The 20,650-nt window shown below is 53.9% G+C and overlaps 8 protein-coding genes across 8 annotated transcripts; 2 read left to right on the top strand and 6 right to left on the bottom strand.

The window, feature by feature from the left end:
• Positions 1 to 1,484: 1,484 nt before the first annotated feature.
• On the bottom strand, positions 1,485 to 2,583 carry J4E87_009967 (uncharacterized protein; the record flags this gene model as incomplete). Its single annotated transcript, XM_049381541.1, has 3 exons — positions 1,485 to 2,051; positions 2,099 to 2,213; positions 2,264 to 2,583. 3 exons carry the CDS (start codon positions 2,581 to 2,583, stop codon positions 1,485 to 1,487), a joined length of 1,002 nt encoding a protein of 333 aa, XP_049228689.1.
• A 3,091-nt stretch (positions 2,584 to 5,674) lies between these two features.
• On the bottom strand, positions 5,675 to 6,245 carry J4E87_009966 (uncharacterized protein; the record flags this gene model as incomplete). Its single annotated transcript, XM_049381540.1, has 2 exons — positions 5,675 to 5,971; positions 6,024 to 6,245. 2 exons carry the CDS (start codon positions 6,243 to 6,245, stop codon positions 5,675 to 5,677), a joined length of 519 nt encoding a protein of 172 aa, XP_049228688.1.
• A 647-nt stretch (positions 6,246 to 6,892) lies between these two features.
• Positions 6,893 to 8,401, top strand: J4E87_009965 (uncharacterized protein; the record flags this gene model as incomplete). Its single annotated transcript, XM_049381539.1, has 2 exons — positions 6,893 to 7,506; positions 7,678 to 8,401. 2 exons carry the CDS (start codon positions 6,893 to 6,895, stop codon positions 8,399 to 8,401), a joined length of 1,338 nt encoding a protein of 445 aa, XP_049228687.1.
• A 297-nt stretch (positions 8,402 to 8,698) lies between these two features.
• Positions 8,699 to 9,597, bottom strand: J4E87_009964 (uncharacterized protein; the record flags this gene model as incomplete). Its single annotated transcript, XM_049381538.1, has 5 exons — positions 8,699 to 8,914; positions 8,973 to 9,068; positions 9,118 to 9,275; positions 9,328 to 9,546; positions 9,594 to 9,597. The coding sequence occupies 5 exons, from the start codon at positions 9,595 to 9,597 to the stop codon at positions 8,699 to 8,701; spliced, it is 693 nt and encodes a 230-aa protein (XP_049228686.1).
• A 1,143-nt stretch (positions 9,598 to 10,740) lies between these two features.
• Positions 10,741 to 11,823, bottom strand: J4E87_009963 (uncharacterized protein; the record flags this gene model as incomplete). Its single annotated transcript, XM_049381537.1, has 2 exons — positions 10,741 to 11,612; positions 11,814 to 11,823. The coding sequence occupies 2 exons, from the start codon at positions 11,821 to 11,823 to the stop codon at positions 10,741 to 10,743; spliced, it is 882 nt and encodes a 293-aa protein (XP_049228685.1).
• Positions 11,824 to 12,630: 807 nt separating this feature from the next.
• On the bottom strand, positions 12,631 to 14,195 carry J4E87_009962 (uncharacterized protein; the record flags this gene model as incomplete). The annotated part of the gene is made up of 3 exons (XM_049381536.1): positions 12,631 to 13,586; positions 13,638 to 14,087; positions 14,147 to 14,195. The coding sequence occupies 3 exons, from the start codon at positions 14,193 to 14,195 to the stop codon at positions 12,631 to 12,633; spliced, it is 1,455 nt and encodes a 484-aa protein (XP_049228684.1).
• An 841-nt stretch (positions 14,196 to 15,036) lies between these two features.
• On the top strand, positions 15,037 to 17,805 carry J4E87_009961 (uncharacterized protein; the record flags this gene model as incomplete). The annotated part of the gene is made up of 1 exon (XM_049381535.1): positions 15,037 to 17,805. The coding sequence occupies one exon, from the start codon at positions 15,037 to 15,039 to the stop codon at positions 17,803 to 17,805; it is 2,769 nt and encodes a 922-aa protein (XP_049228683.1).
• A 135-nt stretch (positions 17,806 to 17,940) lies between these two features.
• Positions 17,941 to 20,302, bottom strand: J4E87_009960 (uncharacterized protein; the record flags this gene model as incomplete). Its single annotated transcript, XM_049381534.1, has 3 exons — positions 17,941 to 19,776; positions 19,826 to 20,103; positions 20,152 to 20,302. The coding sequence occupies 3 exons, from the start codon at positions 20,300 to 20,302 to the stop codon at positions 17,941 to 17,943; spliced, it is 2,265 nt and encodes a 754-aa protein (XP_049228682.1).
• Between the last annotated feature and the right edge of the window lie 348 nt (positions 20,303 to 20,650).

Genomic DNA, 20,650 nt, shown 5'->3' with positions numbered 1-20,650 from the left:
GAGAAAGCGACGTCAGGTACAAGATCAGGATATGGGAGCGAAGTGGATCCAGACGGACGGATACCGGCTGTCAAGTTCCTAAACTTAGAGAAACGGTGTTTCCAACATTGGGAGCTTCAAGCCTGAATTGGCTGCTTGATTGCGCAGGGCCGAGCGATGACGGAAGGCCTGCAACGGTTACGGAAGTGGCGGACTCGCGTCATTGGCCGCTGCGTAGTGGCCATGGCAACTCGTGTCGATCTGGCGTTGTTGATGCTCAATAAAGTGCATGCGATGCTGCATTCGATCCAGGGACACAGCCTTTACCTGGATGTAGATCTTTGAGGCTTAGGCTTTTCGGGAAGGGTTGTGGAGTCGGAGGTCGATGCCGGCGCGTTACCCAGCTGAACATCTGAGATCTGCCATGATCGTCCCGCTCACCAAAATACGTGCTCGGTAACCAGCGCCAAAGACGACCACGCATTCTACGAGGTATAGATAGACCTAATCTTCTGCTGTATTGCCACTGCAAAGAACCTCCACCGCCCCTCCGCCTTCCCTCCCCAATGTACCCACGTCATCCATCCCAAAGCTGCGCAGTGGCCACGACAATCTGCCGATCTCTCCATATCGAAAAAGTAAACAAACTTCACTCGCTCTTAGACGTCGCTTGGGTCCATATTGGACGTGCGGTTACCAGCAACGTACATGCCAGCATTGCCCTGGCACACGCGACGTCGCAATATGGTTACGAACATAGTAAGCTTGATGACAAGGGGAGGGAAGTAGCGAGGCGGAAGGGTCAGGGCTTGGAGGCCAATCATATGCGGATGAGGGAAACAAGTGGGGCAATACTTGCGTGTTCGCATGTCGTTCGGAAACCTCGGAAAGACATAGTTCCTCAACCGTTCGTGGTCGCAGTTGAACATGGAAGATCCTCTTAATGGGAGGTCTGTTTAGTTATCTTTGTTTTGGTTGAGAGCGATACGCAGTCATCATCTCATACTCGACACGTGCATGAAAAGTCACGGCCTGATGTACACTTCAGGATGATGATGACTCAATACATTTCATATTAACATAAGCAATAACGCTTCTTCTTCTATCTAGATAACAACACTTCGCATCCTCAAGCCGAGCTCTTCGGTCTTTCATCCTGATGCCTCCGCGGTCCGGCCCCGGTCTGGCCCTTTCCCTTTCTATGAGGATTCCACCCGGAGTCTCCTTCTTCTGACAACGACAGTGGTCCAGCCTTTTTCATGTATACCAACAGCGCCGGTTGCGGTCTAAACACCACAGTGAAAACAACAGTTAAACAAGCTAGGAGGGCAACGCAGCCCTCGATCAATAATGTGGATAGAAGCGAACAAAAAGTGTTGTAGGGTAACGAAGAAGCGAAAATACGAGGCGGCTGCGATGATGATCGTGGAAAACGCCGGATAAATGCAAGACATGTGAACGGACGTAACGCTGAAACAATGCAATGCGTGGACTGGATGGTGCGATTAGACTTCGTGGCGGTCGTCGAGCTCGAAGCTTCGTTTTTGGCTGATGCGACGGTAGAAGGGCATCCTCTGGTTGAAGTAGCGCATCTTTGGCGATCCAGGTCCGGTCGTGCGCTTGTTGAGAATGAAGAACTTGTACAACATGCCGAGGATTGCGAATCCAACAACGAATCCGAAGACGGTGACAAGGAGCCAGTGCTTGGCGAGCCAGAAGATGATCTTGACGTCAGTCCTGTGCCAGCTGTTTCCGAGGTGGTGGGTGAAGAAACTCCAGGGGTGGTTGTTGTATTCTTCGGGGAACAGGATGCGCACGCGGTTCTGGTCGATGGGGCCGGCGTTGTTGTAATGTCTCCACACAAGACTGAGGAAGAGAGGTCCGGTTGAGGCCATGACGGTGATGTAGGGGAGTGGCCAGCGACGGTTGTAGTCGGTCAGGGAGTCGATGGCCTTGAGGAAGAAAGGGTGACGAGGGACCGCGCCCATGGCATCGTTGGAGATACCAGTGGGAATGGTGCGGCGGACCCAGGCTGGGTAGGCAAGAAGCGGGTCGAGACTGCGGTTGCATCCCTGAGAATGTTAGTATTGCGACAGTTAGGAGGACATGTCATACGTACATCGTCCAGGTCAATGTATATTCCACCAAAGTGGTGCAGGACAAAGTAGCGAATAGCATCGGCGCGCTGGATAGGGTAGGGGTAGCCGTCGAAAGTCTCGAGGAACCATGGGTATCTGACGATGTTAGCTGAAACCTCGCGTGATGTGGACGTAGGAGCGCCTACTCTTGAGCGATAAACTCGCGCGACTTCTTGTCGGTCCACAGCTTGTACTCGTAGTCGGGGTGGAGGTCCAGGCAGCTCTGCTGGGGGCCCTTCCAGTGCAGCGGTATACTGTCATTGATGTACGTCTGGTGGATGATCTTGGGGATCAATTGCGGCGCATCACTAATCGCGCTCGAGTTGGGCGCAGGGAGTTCTCCGCGGAGAATGGCATCCTCGCGGCCGGTCGCAATCAGAAGACCGAGCAGTGTCCACACGCTGTGTACCGCGAAGCCGAGGACGACGATGGTGACGAGCAGGAATATGGTGACGCCTCTCCGCATGGTTGCTGTATTGTTCTCTGCCTCCTTTCCCGATGGATCGTTGTGCACGGACTGGGTGGTGAGTGAAGAAAAGGCGCGAGGGCGGGATAGAGATGTGGTATTAAAAGAGGTATAAATCAAGCATCCGGCAAGCATCAACGTCCGTCTAGTACTTGGCGGGAGAGGGAGGGAGAAAGGGCAGAGGCGTGGGCGTGAGACAAAAGACGAGCGCTGCGCGTCTAGAGGGCTAGAGTGAGGCTGTGCACAGACGCCCAATCTCAGGAGGCACGCTAACGGGGTTCGCGCCTGCCCCCTCCAGGCACTTCACATGTCAAACACGGTTCGAGCTGCGACCATCCACCCCCACACCGTTGCGGTGAATATCTGAGTGTGCTCGCCTTGTTCCACCGCTCTTGGGTCCAATTTCACTGCGCAGTCAACACAAACAGCCCCGTCTCTCACTCGCAGCCAGTTCCATAAGCCGTCATCGTCGCGAGAGGCTGTGTAGTGAGGCATTTCCGTCCCGCCTATGACGCGATGCTGCAGCGCGCTACATCTCTCACACTCGCTTCCCACCAGTTCCCACATTCCTACGCCGCCAGCCAAGAGCAGCTCACATGTCTCCTACGTCGTCCAAGCAGTTGCGCAGTACGCGCGATAACCTTGGAAGCTAACAGCCCGCAGTTTATGTACACGCCGTTGCTAGGCGCCCTGGCGTGTGTTTGGCGGGCAAATTTCTTTTGCACCTGCTGCTAGTCGATCAGGACCCACCAAACTGGGAGAAAACCCAGCAAAGAGATGGACCTTGGTAGACTAGCGCCCAATTCGACAGTCGGCGCATTCAGTGCTGTCTCGGTAGTTTTTGCTATCGTGACCCTGGTACTTGGTCTCTTACTCCCACGGCAGGAAGCGAGCTCCATGACGTACCAACACCACGCCTTTTCTACACAATGACGATGTTGATTAAGAATTGTTCCGCGGGTAGCACGGTACCAGGCTGGAGCGGAGTACACAACTCATGATTCGGTTGCTACTAGCATCCACTTGAATGTGTGGAGAAGGGTCTTCGCCAAGACCTCCGAGGTCTCCTTACATTGTAGCCGAGCCTTTCCAGCGCGTGCGATCATCTTGATTCTGTCGGGTCGCATGCCGTCGAATTTACTCCGCGTTGTGCAACAAGTCAGTGATCCGCCTGAGGTCTCATCTTGAATTGCGAAATCGCTGTCGAGTGATACTTGTGTGTTGGACGTCGTCGTTTCATGCATCGATGAAGGAAGGTCGACTGGCCGAAAGATTTCCTCGCTTATTCGAGAAGCTGTTACTCGCCGTCGCGCCTCCCACCATATGAGATATGAGAGAAGCGACGCTTGAGTGTCAACTGCAGCGTGCTGAACTCACTGCACGAGGGCAAGGCACCTTCATTTCTTCACCTTGTTCGACTTTACCGTGCCAAACAACGCCCTACGACCTATCAGTACCTCCTAGCCATGTCACCAACTTAACCTCTTACTTGAACTTCCATTCAGCTGGTATTCTGCACAACAACTCCTACCACGATGCTGATCCGACTCGGACTATGGACGTTGCTAGTAGCCGCGGTCTTATCGGCGGCCATCTCGATCGATAAGTCTACATTGCCAGACAGAGCGGATGTTTATCCTGGGGAACCGCCTGGACCACGTACATCATTTGTTGTAACCTCCAAGTTCTGCGTCATCCTGCTATCTGGGCTACTTGGTACGCAAGACTGGTCGCTTCATCTAGATGCAACGTACAACTGACACGAACAGGATATCGCGTTCGAATACTTGACCGCCAGCCCTTCAATCGCATAACCTTGACCCAGGTCTACGTCTTCATCCTCTACTTCCTCTCCATTGGCTTCGCTTTCTCGGCCGCAGTCGTAAACAACGGCCTAGGGTTAGGAACAAACGCTGTCTGCAAGGTCGCCATGAGACTGTGCATCGTCTTCTATGCCGGCAGTAAAGTGAGCATGTGAGGCGGTCCCTTCTAGAGAGATCATGGATGGATTGGAAAAACTAATTCCCGGCTTGGTGGGTAGGTATCTCTTTCTCGTCGAGCGAGCGCACGCCCTACGAGCACCTTACATGACGCGCTATCATGATCCGTTATGGCTGTACAGCACAATCGGCATCGTAGTGAGCCTCGGTACCATTGGATGTGTCGCATTCATCCTACCGGTGTTCTGGATCTCCGACGATGGACGTTGCCGCATTGGTGTCAAGCGATACACGGGCGTCCCGCTCTTGACATGCGATATTGTCATCAACGTCTACCTCACGCTTGTGTTTGTTTACCTCTTGAGCCCTTTGGTCAGAGGCGGCCAAACCTCGAGCGCCAGTTTCCCGAGCCGTTTAGCGCTGTGGATCGACAATATTTGTAGTCAGACAAAGAATAAAGCCACGCCGAACCTTCATCGATCAAACGAAGTCATGGCAAAGAAAGTTGAGACTCTGCTGTGGAAGACTTTCTGGGGAACAGTCCTTGTTATCGTGCCGACTGGCGCAAATCTTGCCTCTCTGTGCATCCTGCAGGGAAACGAACTGGCCTTTGTCCGTTGAGCTCTGACTGAACATGAAGGCATTCACTGACGTGTTTTGGTGGCGACAGGTCTGCTATACGATTTGCACGTTGGATGGTACTTTCACCACCAGCTTGTTGTGAATCTGGCTAACCGAATGTCAACAGTCACGTGGGCTGCTGTGGTATTGCACTGGCTCACATTGGCTGGTACCGACGAGAAAGAGGGCGGTTCTGCAGCGTGAGTAACGAGCCTTGAATCTACTCGTAGCTGACATGCTGTAGGCCATCGGCACGTCAAAACACGTGCCCGCAAGTTCCACGACCTGCAGCACAGCCTCCGATGCGAAAGAAAATTTCAATGTCGGACCTTTCCTTGAACCTCTTTTCGGATGATGCAGACAAGGTTGACGAGGGAAAGACTCCAAGCAGGCTAGGTCTCAGCAAAGATCACACATCGACCACGCTTCATCGGAGCCCCAGCATACGTTCGGATTCACAATGGAGAGACTCTGGTCATTCTACTCTGGTATCTGTCCCCAACGATATCGTCTGACCAGGCTGGACGAGGTCAAAAGTCGGAGTCCTCTTCTTCGATGATGGCTTGTGAGAGCAGACCCCGCCTGCGAGGCCCAGCAACCTTTTTCAACACCACGGGCGTCGCACTCGGTGAATGGTCGATGGGTTCCTCCCTCTTCACACGCCGCGCAGCCCTGTACTCGGCGGCTGTTCTTCCCTGTTCAGGCTCCTTGGGCACGATGGGTGCGTCAATCTTGAGGGTCGATGAGAGGAATCTGAAGATGACAAAGATGATGGTGCCGGTAATGCATCCTATGAGACTGGCTGTTCCGAAGTAGACATAGAGTGTCTTTATAGATTAGTATGGTAAAGATTGCACGCAATGGATCAAGATTGAATACCTCTATCCTCTCCAACCACTTGACGCTAAATGGTATCGATAACACTCTGATGATTGATTGCCCGAGGTGGATGAAGGGTAACAGGACGAATGTGATGACGTTGTAGAATGGAAGTAATAGGATGACGACGAGATTGATGAGTTTGTTGATGGGAAACCAAATCACGCGTGCCAGTTGCACGGAGATGCGTGCGACGACTGAGAAGACGGTGCTCGCGTCCATATCCGCGCGGGCAGATGTGTTGACGCGTTGGTGGTGTTTGGGCGCGACTCACGATACAGGGCCGACTGCCCCACGATAGGTGTCATTGGCTCGTGCATTGAGCTATCGGCGATGGGTGCAGCCATGGAAATGCTAATCCCTGTGAGGCGCTGCATGCAATCCAGCGGCCGGGGCCAGCTCCAGCTTCAGTCCTGTAACGTCGCCCTCGTGCACATCCAGCGGGCGTATCCATGGGGAACCAGAATTCGCGGTCGACGACGCCGACGTCGAACCCGGCCTCGCCCACCAACAACGTGACTGCATCACATGGCCACGGGCACGGCAATCCCAGCGGCAGCGGCCACGGGCACGAGCGACCCCAACACCACCACCACCTGCCGCACCTTCACCCCCCGCACAGCCAGCACCACAGCGCCCGCCGCCGCGAGTCGATCCAGGCGCTCAGTGCGGCCAAAGCCCCCGCGGCTCCCAGCGTGAGCCTCGTCGACGCTGAGAGCCATCCCACGTCGGCCCGCCCCATCTCGCGTGGGAGAGCGCAAACCGTGGGAACTAGCACCAGGGCCATTACCTCGCAGCTGCAGGCCGCCCAGGACCACTACAACAACACCCAGGCCCGCAACCACTCGGCCCACACCCACGACGCCGCTATGGGCAACGAGCAGAGCAGCCAGAAGGGCGCCCACTTCCGCAGCAGCGACAAGGACAAGGATAAGGACAAGCAAGCCCATGCCGCCTCCCGCGATGCGACTCCCCCGCAACCAGCGCCTGTACCCGATGCAGCGCCCATTGACCCAGCGCCCTCGACAGAAACCTCACCCCGCGCGCCCTCGCCCACCGCCCCCGTCGACGTCCCCTCCACCCTCGCATCAAGCTCCTCCCCACCCCTCTCCTCCGCCATCCCCTCTTCCCTCGACCCAGCCTCCGCCTCCGACTACCTCCCTCCCGCATCCCAATTCTCGCGCCCCCCGCGCCTGCCCCTCCCCATAGAAGAAGAAGTACACACCCCCGGCAGCCCCATCATCTCGCCCCAGGAAATATGGACGCCTGTCCACGAGAGCGATGCCGATGGCATGTTGCCGCGCAGATCGAGTATGCTGAGTACGACGACGGCGGATGATGAGGATCTGGGCGAGGAGTTCAAGGGGCCGGGGCAGGGGAGGCCGACTGTGCCGACGCTGATTGAGTGGGAGGGGAGTGGGGAGAGGGTTTATGTGACGGGCACTTTTGCGGGGTGGAATCGGAAATATAAGTTGCATAGGAAGTAAGTGGTTTCGATTTCTTGGGGTGTCTCAGGCATGATTGGTGGGACAGTCATGCGCCTGGCTAGAACGGTGGATGCAGGCAGACGTATACGAGGGTTGCGCCTCGAACTTGATCTGCATCTGCCGCCTTCGAGGTTACACCACACACCGACAGTACTAACATCTCCCAGCGGCCCCAGCAAGAAAAAAGATGCCCTCTCCGCCTACGTCTCCGTCACCCCAGGAACCCACCACCTCACCTTCCTCGTCGACAACGACATGCGCACAAGCGACAAGCTCCCCACCGCCGTAGACTACACCAACATCCTCGTAAACTACATCGAAGTCCCCTACCCAGAACTCACCCCCCTCCCCGCCAGCCCCCCAGCCAAAGACGCCGCCGCAGCCACCGACCCCCTCGATGCCGCAACCCCCGTCCAAGAACGCGAAGCCCCAGCCGGCATGTACCCGCCCCAAATCCTTCCCCCGACCCCGGACCTAGACCCCGCCTCCATCACCGCACCCCCAATCGAACCAGCCAAACCGGTGGTTCCTGAACCAACAAAGAAATACCACCAAAACATCCCCCGCTACCTCCTCGATCTCGATGCGCCAGAGGAATCATCCCGTTTCGCGCGCGCAAACGCCATGACGAACAATCTGCCTGCGCCGCCCTCCCTCCCCGGGTTCCTGGGCAAGAGCATATTGAACGGCACGACGCCGATGAAGGATGATAGCAGTGTGTTGATTCATCCGAATCATACTGTGCTGAATCATCTGGCGACGAGTAGTATTAAGGATAATATTTTGGCTACTAGTGCTACGACGAGGTATAAGCAGAAGGTATGTGAAATGAAGAGTTTGTGGGGGAAGTGGATGATGGGGATGAGGATGCATGCTAATGTGTGGATATAGTTTTTGACGACGATTATGTATAAGCCGAAGGAGGAGCATGGGGAGGTTTATTAGATGGGGGTTGGATGTGCGGTGGTGGTGGTGGAGGGTTTGCGCCTGGTATGAGGGGATGGGGAGTGGAGTGGAAAAGACTGAAGTCTGCTGTCTGGGAAGGCGGAGAAGAATGGTGAGAAGATGGGAAAAGATGACCGAGCTTCGGCTCTGGCTTCGGCGTTGGGCTTTGGCTACATGTTTCACAGGGTGTTATATCAGGAGTTACGAAGGCGCGTTTCGGCAAGCATACGAAAGCGGGCTGGTTCATGAGTTGACGGTTTCTTTGGTTCTGTATGGTTCAATACCCCAACAGTGGTAGCATTTCTTGGTGTATATATTTTTTCCAACGATGACGAGTATGCAGTTGGTTGTGCTTTGCCTCCTGTTTTGGGATTCGATGTGGGGGGCTCTAGTGAGGTAGCGCTTTTTGGTTGGGTCGATGCCGTGGAAGAGGTGCTTGTCCTCGTATAGGTCCCAAATCTGTTGCACCTCGATTAATGTCCAGTTTGGCCATCCTCAAGCTTAAGATGGTACACACCATCGCTCCCACGTTCCAAATGTCGGCTGGAAATCCCCATTCTGTCTTCAGCATGACCTCTGGACAGCGGTAGACATCTGGCTGCGCATCGTGAATCTGACGTTTGTCGCCACGGACTGCAGAGCCAAAAGTCTCCAAGGACAACACGACCGTATTCTTTCGGTATTCCAAACTGGCGTGTCGCGTAGATTGGCTTTCCCTCTACGACTTTTCGAGGCGAGGGTAATGTCAGTTCAGCGTCGACAAAGGCTTTCAAGATGTCTTGATCTTCGATTTCGATGAGGATATTGTCGGCTTTTATGTCTGCATCCTTGTTAACAGGATTGCGGAAAGACATGCGTTAGGTAGGCCGTACCTGTATGTATGACCTTGGCTTCTGTGTGAAGGTAGTCGAGGGCGAGGAACATCTGCGACAACCCAGCTCGTAGCAGCTCGTCCGTGAAACGGTGCGTAGGGTTCCTGTTCAAGAGATCCTTGAAGCTATCCCACATTGGTTTTTGGACAAGACATCGATGATCGCCGCCTTGTCGAGGTATGGTAAACAAGTCGAGGGCTCTCCGGACGTGGTGGTATCCTGGATGCGAAGCATTGCCTCTGCTTAAGATGTTGTACCTGTCGTACTCATCCTGGTCCATTTCCTCTCGTGTGAACACTTTCAAGGTCGTATAGGCATGGCGGCTGGCTTTCTGTTAGTATGGATGGCATAGTCCTATTGCCGAATGCTAACTTGCTGTAGATCACGGGCCAGCCAAACAGTTGACGTGACACCGAAACCAAGTTTGCCTACTACTTGGTACTTCGACGCGAAGACATCTCCTATGTTGACAGGATAGTAGAGGCCCCTGTGGAACTCCGCAAACTGTTCTTCCTCAAACGATAGCGCGTCGCTGACGACTTCAATACTAGATGTCGGAAATTTGAGCTGGGGCCATGGCTGCCTTCGAAAGAGCGACTTCGCGAGTTTGAACATGACAAGGTAGAAGGTATCGGCTTAGTCGACCTCTGAGCCCCTCTTCGACCTTGTGAGTTGCTTTGGGGCAGATATCCAAGCAAGAAGAATGCGGTAGTTTGAGCGGTTGTGACTACTTACGATATAGTTATGGTAAGGTTGAGTCGACGTGAGAGCTGTTGGAAACGGAAAGGGCCGCTCGAAGGGTAGCAGAGACCACCTGTCATGTCCCGGGACAGCATGCTCGTCGTTCCTGGGGTGCCTCTGGTTATCGGACTTGTTGCAAAATAATGGCAAAAAAAAGTGCAAAAACATGCAACAGCGGGGCCACCTAACTACTAATCCGCCGGTATTATGCTTGTATATGGCTGCACCTCATACAAGAACAAAAACTAAACAGGCCTGCAGACTACATTAAGACAAAGACCTGCAAAGTAGGTAGCCTAACGTTAACGTAGGCTCTAGGGTGTTTAGGCTTTTCACAGGCTGGCGTGACTGAGCGGACGGGAGGCCGGTGCGGGGTGGAAGTGGGACGTACCGTGGATGATGACGTGTTTCAGCACAACCAACCAACGGCTTCTCAGCAACAATGACGACGAGTGCAGAACACAATGTATGACGATGCAAAGATGCGATAGTAAGGTATCAGGTAGTTGGCGTTGGGAGCGCCGAGCTCATAATCCGTTGAGTGTAAGAGTGATGAATTGAACCTTGGAAGTGTCTAATGCTACCCATCCATCGCCAGAACCCCAAACATTAAGAAGACTATAGACCGAGAAGAAGAAAGAACCCCAAACATGACCGAACAAGACGCCAACCTCAGCTAGCTGGAGTCATATCAGCGTCCTCAAAGGCTCGGAGAAGCCAACCCAACAAGGCTTTCCTGATGAAGTGCTGTTTCATGTGCTTCCCTCGCAATTCCTCCCTCTCTACCACCCAGGTCAGCCTCGCCTTCTTCCCAATAAACCTCTCCATGTTACTCTTTTTCTCGAGCTGGAAGAAGTCAAACAAGAGCAAATGGTCCCAGTTAAAGAGAGCGACGTGTTTGCACCCGCTTTTGACTGCGTAGGCTGAGATTTGTTTTGTGAATATGGCGCCGTTGCGTGTGAGAAGTCCATCTGGGCTCGAGCCTTTCTCTTCAACCAGCGCCCCCTCAAAATCCCTGTACACTAGGTACTCCTTCCTCTTGAACTCGAGTAGTGCGATCACCCCCCCGCCTTGGCGCTTGAGGAAGACGGCGTCAAAACGCACACCGTTATGCGCCTTGTCGTTCACCTGATCCTCCTTTTCGATGCTACGGCTCAGCTCGGTCGTGTACTCGAAGGTGTCTCCGTACTTGTGATTCAAGACCTCGATGATCGGCGCGATGACATACAGGAAGATGGTGTTGCTGACGTCGCCTTCAGAGTTCTGACCGAGCTGAGGTAAGGTTGAGAGCATCGACCTGGTGCCAAGTTCCGTCCGCTGGAGTTCGTTGAGGATAGTATCGGCTTGCGCTATGAGAGGATCGACTGGGGTGACTTCTAGGGTGCCTGGTGCTTTGGCATCTTTGGTCGTTTTTCCAGATGCCTCGACTGTTCGGTAACGGGCGTTCGGCGAGGGGCTAAGGACTGGGACGTCCTTTCCGAAGCATTCGATCCAGTCAACGAGCTCATTGTAGCACGTGGGATGGTTGGAGATGAGAATTGTTGCTGTAATGTATGGAGGAGAAGTGATGGATGGTGTGAAGGGCTGGGTCGAGTATAGAGAGCTTGGTAAGGGAAGGAGAGCTTGGTAACGGAAGGAGAGCCCGATAAAGGAAGGAGAGCCTGGTAAAGGAAGGAGAGCCTGATGAAGGATGGAGGGCTTAGTGAAGGTTGTGTTGTAGATCGGTAGTGTGTTGTTAAGGAAACAAGTCAGCATCGAAGTGGGTTTGAGGCGTCTACACTGGCTGCATCTGGGTTGGAGGTGCCTTTGTTGAGATTACGAACTGATTTATTGATAAACTGCCTGGGAAGAATGACAACTATTTGAATCCATCTACCTACCTCTCCACGCTATGACCTTCATTGAATTCAGTAGCTTTCTGCTGACGGTGGCGTGGGAGTGCCGGATTGGCGTTCGCGGAAGGGTCTGGGTCACTGGTGGTTTGCCTTTTCCGAGGGGGCTGCTTGCTCAAACGGGGCTTTGGGAGATTGAGGGTGCAGCGTTTGGGGAGTGTGGGGATTGCAATCTCTCTCATTTGATGGGGAGTACCTTCTGCGTGTGTGGTGGTTATGTATTTCGGGAGTCATGAGTGGCTTGTCTCGCTCGCAGCAGTGTTTGGGGAAGCCGGGCGCGATTTGGGCAGTGACGATGGGGTCTGTTCGTGATTTGTTGGAAGGGAAGGGCTTCGAGGATGCAGCGGCCGGCGGGGATTACTTCGCGGCCGAAACTGTCGCCGGGGATGAGACCTAGGGGTCAATGACGCACAGCACCTTTCCTCCTACGTACTAGCTCGTCCCGGCTGCACATGTGCTTTCCGCCTTCGCCATGGCTTGCATCGACACCCTGCCTGCGCCAACTCTATACACGTCACATTGAATTTCGGAAGGTCTCACATCGTATATGATTATAAGTTGCTATAAACACCGCGCACGTACCAGAGGTTGACCTTCCAACAACGCCACCTGCAGCTTCCCTCTGACATTCCTTCTGCTCAACGCCAACACCGGCCGCATCAAATCGCAATCAGACGACCGCGATCTCCGCGTGGAGCTTCTCATCCTTTTCCATAGCCGCCGATGCCGCTGCCGGATCTTGCAATGCATGCGGTACCAATTGATCGCCAAACAGCTCGTCCATCTGTTCCAAGGTCTTGCCTTTGGTCTCCGGATAGAAGAACCAATAGCACAAAAAGGCAACGATGTTGAAGCAGAAGAAGACGTAAAAGTACTTGAACTCAATCGTGCTGAGTGCTTGGGGAGAGAACTGAGCGAAGATCAGGTTCACAACCCAGTTTGTAAAAGTCGTAATGGCGTTGCCAAGGGCGCGGCATTCGATGGGGAAAATCTCTGCAGGGTAAACCCACGAGATGATGCCAAGAGGTGTGTAAAAGAAGGAGAAGAGGAAGTTCATGGCCACCATACTGCGCAGCTGCGCGCCATTGTTGGGGTCGAAGTATTGCCCTTGTACTGCGTTGACGAGAAGAGCAGCCGCTAAGCCCGCTGCCGATATGAGAAGGGGCTTGATACGTCCAAACCTGTCGACTAGTGCCAGTCCGATGGTACACCACACGATTGAGAGAGCACCGCTGATACCAATGATCATGAGTGACTCCTGTGTCGATATCCCGAGGATCTCGTAGATGCGCGGGCCGTAGTAGTTGATAACGTTGATACCGGAAAGCGGACCGAATGCTTGCACACCACAACCCAGCAAAAGACGCTTGCGCCAAGAGGTTTTCGTAATGATCGAGAGCCAGCTAATATTGCCCAGAGCACGGTCTGCGATGATGACATCACGGATTTCGCGGAATTCTAGATCGATTGTCTCAGCGTCGTGGCCCCTTCGGAGCTTGTTGAGCGAGGCCATGGCGTCTTCATGTCGATCCTTTTCCATGAGCCAACGGGGAGACTCCTGCAGGAAGAAAATGCCTGCAAGCAAGACGAGACCGGGTACATTCTGGAATGCGAGAGGAAAGCGCCCTGAGACATGTTAGCAGGAAAAGACAGCGGCTCATGTCTAGGTCGACTTACATGAGAACTGAGTGCTGTTGAAGGAGCAGCCATAGCCGAGCCATTGAGCGACGAAGAATCCCCAGCTCAGCATCCACTGCAGCAAACCAGAGAGAGTGCCACGGTATCTCGCCTCGGACAGCTCACCGGCGTACATAGGGATGGTCGAAGTGAGCTGACCTACTGCGACTCCGCCGATGAAGCGACCGATGATGAGCATAACCATGTTCACAGCCCCTGCTTGAAGAGAACTGCCCAGAATGGAGATGACCGCTCCTACGAAGATAGTCCAGCGACGGCCTAGCACATCCGCGAACAACATGTTGAAGATGGTCCCGGCGATGGCACCACCTTGAAAGGCGGACACAATACCACCGACGACATCGTCCGAAGGGTCGTTAAAGTACTCTTTGAAGGTAGGAAGGGCGATGGTAGAGGTGATGATACCAGAGTCATATCCGAAAAGGAAACCTGTAGATGAATCAGTACGCAGCTTGTGAGCTCGTGCGCTTGCCAGTTGGAAATCCTACCTCCGGTCGCCAGAAAGATTGCGCTAAAGACCGTAACAGCGACTCCCATCTTGAGCGATGATGTGAGATAGTGTGTGGGGAAGTGGATCTATCGCCATGCGACACCACGGCTTATGTATCAACGGACTGTGGTTCCATTTCGCGTCCCTTGTTACCCCGGACTCTACTGCCCCGAAGTCAGCATTGGCTGACACGCGCATGTGTCCATGCACGGATCATGGAGACTGTACAAGGGGCCTAGAATGCTTGTCACGCTCTACTGCTGTCGCGAAAGCTCGGGCTAGAGGGAACAACAGCATATATCTCGCAAATGTTCCTAGCTAACACACCTGGGCATGATGCTGCCCTCTACGTGGTCTCATCAGTACTTCGAATTCCACAGCTTGCAACGACTATCATAAGGTACGATACCTATGTTGAGCTTTTGCTACGATGCTAGAGGTCGTGCTCGCAAGTAGTCAAATTATCGGAGAAGGATTGTTACGAACGGTAAGGCCCTGCGCTACGGGTCGGGAGTTAAGATCGAACTGCAGGCCAAGCTGCGATGTCTTGGTGGGGTCCCCGCATTCGCGCTCGGCATCGAATCACATGTGCGGAGGCGAATCTCCACTTCGGGACCACGTCGGGACGAGACCGTGCCAAACACTCATGTCACGCCTAACAGGCTATCGGTCGGTGGTCTCGCAACCAATTCACCCGAATTTCGCAGCATCTTGTTACGACGCGTACTCTGACTGATGAGCTGAAGATGTAAATGATTAGTTGAACCCTCTCGCAGTAACAGCCACCAACCCTCCACCTTTCCGATAATCTATGCTGCACGACATTTTGGTTGCTTAAGCAAGCCAACCTTACGAACGCAAGCCATCTCAGTTCCGCAGTCGCTCAGTATGGTCCTAGAAGCCACGCGATGCGGAATACACGGCTTCCACGAGGCGCTCGGCATCGACACAGACGACATCCGCTTCTTTTGGGTCCTCCATTCAGATCGCGAAGACAGCCAGCAAATAGCGTATCGCGTTGAAGTCTTCACGACACCAGGATTGTGGGACAAAACAGTATGGAACTCCGGAAAGGTGGAAAGCGATAGGCAACGCAATATACTATGTGCACCTGACGGAGGTTTCGAATCGGCTACCTTCCACTACTGGAGAGTCACAGTATGGGACTCTGATGGTACGGTCACGGTTGGCAAAGCAAACGAGTTCTTCACTGCATACCCTAGAAGTTCTGGATTACTGCCACCATACAGCATGAACCAGACCTACATGCCACACACCAGCCTCATCTTCCGTACATGGTTTGAAGATGAGTCGAATCGATGGAAGGGCGTCTGGATCGGCGATAATGGAGACAAGCCGCTGTATGTACGCAAGTCGCTACATCTCGACCGGAAGCCGTCTCGTGCCATTGCGTTCGCATCGGGTCTTGGCCATTTCAACTTCGTCTGTAATGGCGATCCCGCAGCGGCGAACGGCCATGTCCTCGATCCTGGCTGGACGAACTACCATCGCACGGTACAATTTGTCGCATACGACTTGTCCAAGATACTGACACAGGGCGAGAATGTGCTTGGCGCCCATATCGGCAATGGCTTCTACGCGGGTGACCAGGGCGACGACCGTTTCTTCTGGCCATGCTACGAAGACAACACATACGTTCGATATGGGAATGAGCTTTGCTTTTTCATGGAGTTACATCTGTTCTACCCCGACCGTAGTCACGAGATCATCACTACAGGCCCAGATTGGAGTATCCGTAAGAGTGCGACCACGCTAGCCAACATCTACTCTTCCGAGACCAAAGACTTGCGCGCCTATCCTACCGGATGGGATGCCCCGGGCTTCAAAGAGGACGAGAAGTGGAAGCCTGCGACGCCCGTGACTGGTCCGAGGGGCAAACTGAAGTACCAAAGTCAACCACCCGTCGTGTTGCATGAGACCTTCGAGCCGCGATCGACCAAGACAGTCGAGCCAGGTATTGTCATGTTCGACTTCGGCCAGAATATGACGACCATGGTTAAGATACAAGTCAGCGGTCCGGCAGGCTCGGAAGTCATCGTCCGTTTCTCTGAGACGATTGGTGAGGATGGCAAGGTACTCATGCCCGATCCACTCTTCAAGCAATTCGAGACGGGCGTGTTCTGCAAGTTCACTCTTGCTGGCACGGGAATCGAAACATGGGAGCCAGACTTCTGCTTCACAAGTGCACGCTACATTCAGGTCGAAGGTGTCTCGCTAGAAGAAGGCCAAGGGCTACCAGTCGTGCGCTCATTGGTGAGCAGGCATGTATCGTCTGCTGCACGTCGTCTCGGCTACGTGAAGACGGATAAGGAAGATGTCAATCAGCTTATCAATATGTGTTACTGGTCTTTCGTCAGCAACCTCTTCAGCTACCACACTGACTGTCCTCAACTAGAGAAGTTTGGCTGGCTTGAAGTAACGCACCTTCTCGCACCAGCCACGCAGTATATCCGTGATATGGAGTCACTCTATTCTAAGATCCTCGATGACATCGTCGATGCGCAAGAGCCGAACGGTCTTTGTCCTACGATGGCACCCGAGATCAGATATATGTGCGGTCCCCTCCACGACACGATCACCTGGGGCGGCGCCGTCGCACTACTCCCAGAGATACTGCGTTTCTACTACGACTCCACCCACGTCTTCGAAAAGCTATTCGACCCCTGCGTCCGCTACATGGAATACATAAAGACCAAAGAGCGCGACGGCGGACTCATCGAACACGGTCTAGGCGACTGGGGCCGCGACATCGCCTTCGGCAACAACCAAGCCAACATCGAAACAGCAATCTACTACCGCTGCCTCCGCAACATCCAACGCATGGCGCACGAACTCTGTAAACCAGATGCCGAGCGACGATTCCGCGAATGGGCCGACCGCATCTACCGCGTATACAACGAGCGGCTCCTCGTTACCGATAAGAAGGAGTACCCCTACGCCTTCTACACATCCCGCGACAACCCCCCAAATCACGACCGCAACATGGTCGCGCAAGCCTTCGCCCTCCAATTCGACCTCGTCCCCACCGCCCACACCACCGACATCCAAACCGCCTTCCTAACCGACTGCGCCTCCGCAGGCCACCGCATCCAAGCCGGCGAGATCGGCCTAAAATACCTCTTCAACACACTCTCCGATCTAAACCGACCAGACATAATCCTAGAAATGGCACGCCAGGAAGAACATCCAAGTTATTTACGGTTTATACGGCGGGGCGAGACGACGTTGAATGAGTTCTGGCAGGATAATTGTAGGAGCAAGTGCCATGATATGTTGGGCACGATATATGAGTGGTTTTATGAGGGGGTGCTGGGGGTGAAGGCGGAGACGGAGGCGTATAGGACGTGGAGGGTTAGGCCGCCGTTGGGGAGTGAGTTTGGGGTGGTGGAGGGGAGGGTGGAGTGTCCGTATGGGGGGATTGAGGTTAGGTATGAGAGGAGGGATGATGGTGGTGGGGGCGGGGAGGTGAAGATGGAGGTTAGTGTGCCGACTAGTACGACGGGGCATTTGCTGTTGCCGAGAAAAGAGAGTAGTGTCGTTGTGAGAAGACTTGGGGAAGATGGGTATGAAGTAGAGAGGAAGGGGATGAGGATAGCGCTTAAGCCGGGCAAGTATGAGTTGGTTCTGCAGGCATAATACTGCATTGTAGATTGCATATATAGTTTAGTAAATGTCAAGGATGATGTGGCATCATATGATTTCAATGAGCCAGCAAACTACTATAACGTTGGAAGTATAATGGCAAGCCATTACACCCCCATCCGCCACCATCTACCAAAGCTGGCACGTAGGCTCCTTGACCTTGCACTGGAAACTCTCCCTGAACTCTCTCGAGTTCGCCATAGTACCCAGAATACGTGCCCACTTGGGTGCGTGAGGATCGGTGTAGACACGGTTGATGGCAGTATCCTTACGGGTCTTGCCACACCACCAGTTGCTGTAGCTGACAAAGAACATCTGCTCTTGCGAGAAGTGGTCTAGACCAGGGAGATTCTGGTTGGGCGTCTCGGCCGAGCGGCGCTTCCAAGCCTGGAAAGACGCGGAGAGGCCACCGGCATCGGCAATGTTCTCGCCAAGAGTGAGCTTGCCGTTGACGTGCAGAGGCTTGTCGTCGGGGCCAGGAACGGTGAAGTTGGAGTATTGGTCAACAAAGCATTTGACCTTCTGCTCGAAGGCCTCTACTGTTGAGTTGGACCACCAGTCGGTGAGGTTGCCGTTCTGGTCGTAGTGACGACCGGTGCTGTCGAAAGCGTGACTGAGTTCGTGACCGGCAACGGAGCCGAAAGCACCGTAGGACATGTACGCAGGTACATTGACGTCGAAGACTGGGAACTGCATGATGCCAGCAGGGAAGACGATCTCGTTGCCGGGAGGGTTGTAGTAGGCGTTCACTGTTGGAACAGACATGTCCCACTGATCGCGATCCACAGGCTTTCCAAGGGCGGACCACTCTTCCTTAACCTCAAAGCGGCGCATGGCAAGTGCATTGGCGAAGAATGCGTCTGATGAAACATTGACGGTCTCGTAGTACTCCTCAAGCGTAGGCGGGTCCATGATGTTCGGGCTCTTGGTGGGGTAGCCGATCTTCTGGACGATGTTGTGCACCTTCTCGACAGCCTTCTTCGCTGTGTCCTTGTCCATCCATTCAGCAGAGCTCAGCTTCTTAGAGAATTCGGTCTTGATGTCTGTGATGATGGTATCGCCGAACTTCTTCGCCTCGGCGGAGAAGGCCTTCTCTACGAAGAAGCGGCTCAAGATCCAGCCCAATCCGTTGTCGACGTGGCTGACACATGATCGCCATCGCTCAGGGGCGGAGTCAGGGTCTTTGCCTGCAAGCACGTTGACAAAGCGACGGTAAGGCTTGACGGCTTCAGCATCAACATAAGCAGACAGAGACTGAACGGCCTTCCAGATGAAGTAAGCCTGGAGAACATCCTCGGATGTAGCTGCGAGGATTACTGACAACTCCTTCAGATAGTCCGGGGTCGTAACAATGACGCGCTTGATGTCGCTACCCTCTGGAGCCTGGCCTGCGAGAAGCGCCTTCAGCTCGATTTCGGGGGCGATCGCAGCCGCGTCGTCGATCGAGAATGGGTTGTAAGACTTCGTGACATCTTCGCGGTCTTCTTCGCTTGGAGATGCTGCCGCGAGTTTCTTTTCGAGATCAATAACACCCTCAAATACAGCCTTGTCCTGGTCGGGGTATAACGCGCTAAGAACTTCAACAGCGACACCACGGTATTTCTCAACGAGTTTCTCGTCTTCGTAGCGCTCCTTGGAAGGTAGTCCGAAGTTGTACGGGGCACCAACAGACACGACGACAGTGTCGGGGTCGGTGTCGTCGGCACCTGTACCAGTTGAAACAAGACCAGTGATGCCGTACTTGGCCAGAAGAAGGATAGTGTCCTTGATCGAGTTGGAGTCCGAAGCGATGGCAGAGCACGTCTTCTTGATCTCGTCAAGGACCTGCTTCAAAGGCCCAGCGCCAATGCTCTTGATCTTGTCTTCGTTGAGGCACGCATCGTAAGCCGCTCTCATCTTGTCAAAGTTCTCCTCATCGGCGGATTTGGCAGTTGACATCAGCTGCATGGGTGAGAAGTAAGAATGCTACAGGAAGGTTAGTTGGGATTGATCTAAATAGTAAGGTTGCACTTACCTCGGAGTCTTTGGGGTAAGGAGCCTCAAGAATATGGCGAAGCAGCATCTGTGAGTTTTCCGACATGATTGTGCCGGTGAAGGCATCACCCTGGTCAGCTCGCAAGTCATGGCGGTCTCTCCAGCCACCGCAGACAAGCTCTTCGAAGTCATCGCATGGGTCAAGCTCTTTGTACTGAGGTGATAGGTTGTAGAGAACCTCTGAGGCCGCATGCACACAAGCTGGAGTCAGACATAGCTCGCTCTCCTCTGGATAGTCGCCGGTCGGCTCATAGTCGACTGGACATCAATTAGTCGCAAATCAGTTGAACGTGACGATATACATACCCTGCGGAATTCCATAGAGTATGAGTGTAGCTGTGGCGGCGATGGCAAACAGCCTTCCTACCGCTTGACGTTTGGAGTAGCGTTGCACGTGGCTTGGCTGCACGGGTGCAGACGCGTCCGACGCGACGAGCGGTGTTTTCTCAGCAGCCATATTGAATAGCTGAGCTGGCAGTATCGAGCTGGAGATTGATGAGAGTATTGATGATGCCAGCCAGCTGAACACCGTGATGATGGATGAAGAAGAAGAAGAGCGGAGGAGGCGGAGGCGATAGAGTTGGCCAGAAGCGGAGTCCGGGGTGCAGCTGACGCATGTTGGCGCGGGACGCGCTAGCACGTGCGGGACCTTCCAAGGTTGCAGATTCCATGACTCGTGCATCCCCGACGTCATCCGACACTCTATCACCTGCCACCTTCACCTACCATCTTGTGTACGCATCCAGCGGCCTAATTTACTTTTACATCAGCATCTCGTATCCTCGCCTCCCAGATTAAGTATATC

This window comes from Alternaria ethzedia (assembly GCF_023757985.1).
Source record: "Alternaria ethzedia strain BMP 0044 chromosome Unknown scaffold_41, whole genome shotgun sequence".
In the NCBI taxonomy this organism is placed as follows: Eukaryota; Fungi; Ascomycota; class Dothideomycetes; order Pleosporales; family Pleosporaceae; genus Alternaria; species Alternaria ethzedia.
This window is presented reverse-complemented; position numbering and strand designations above follow the sequence as displayed.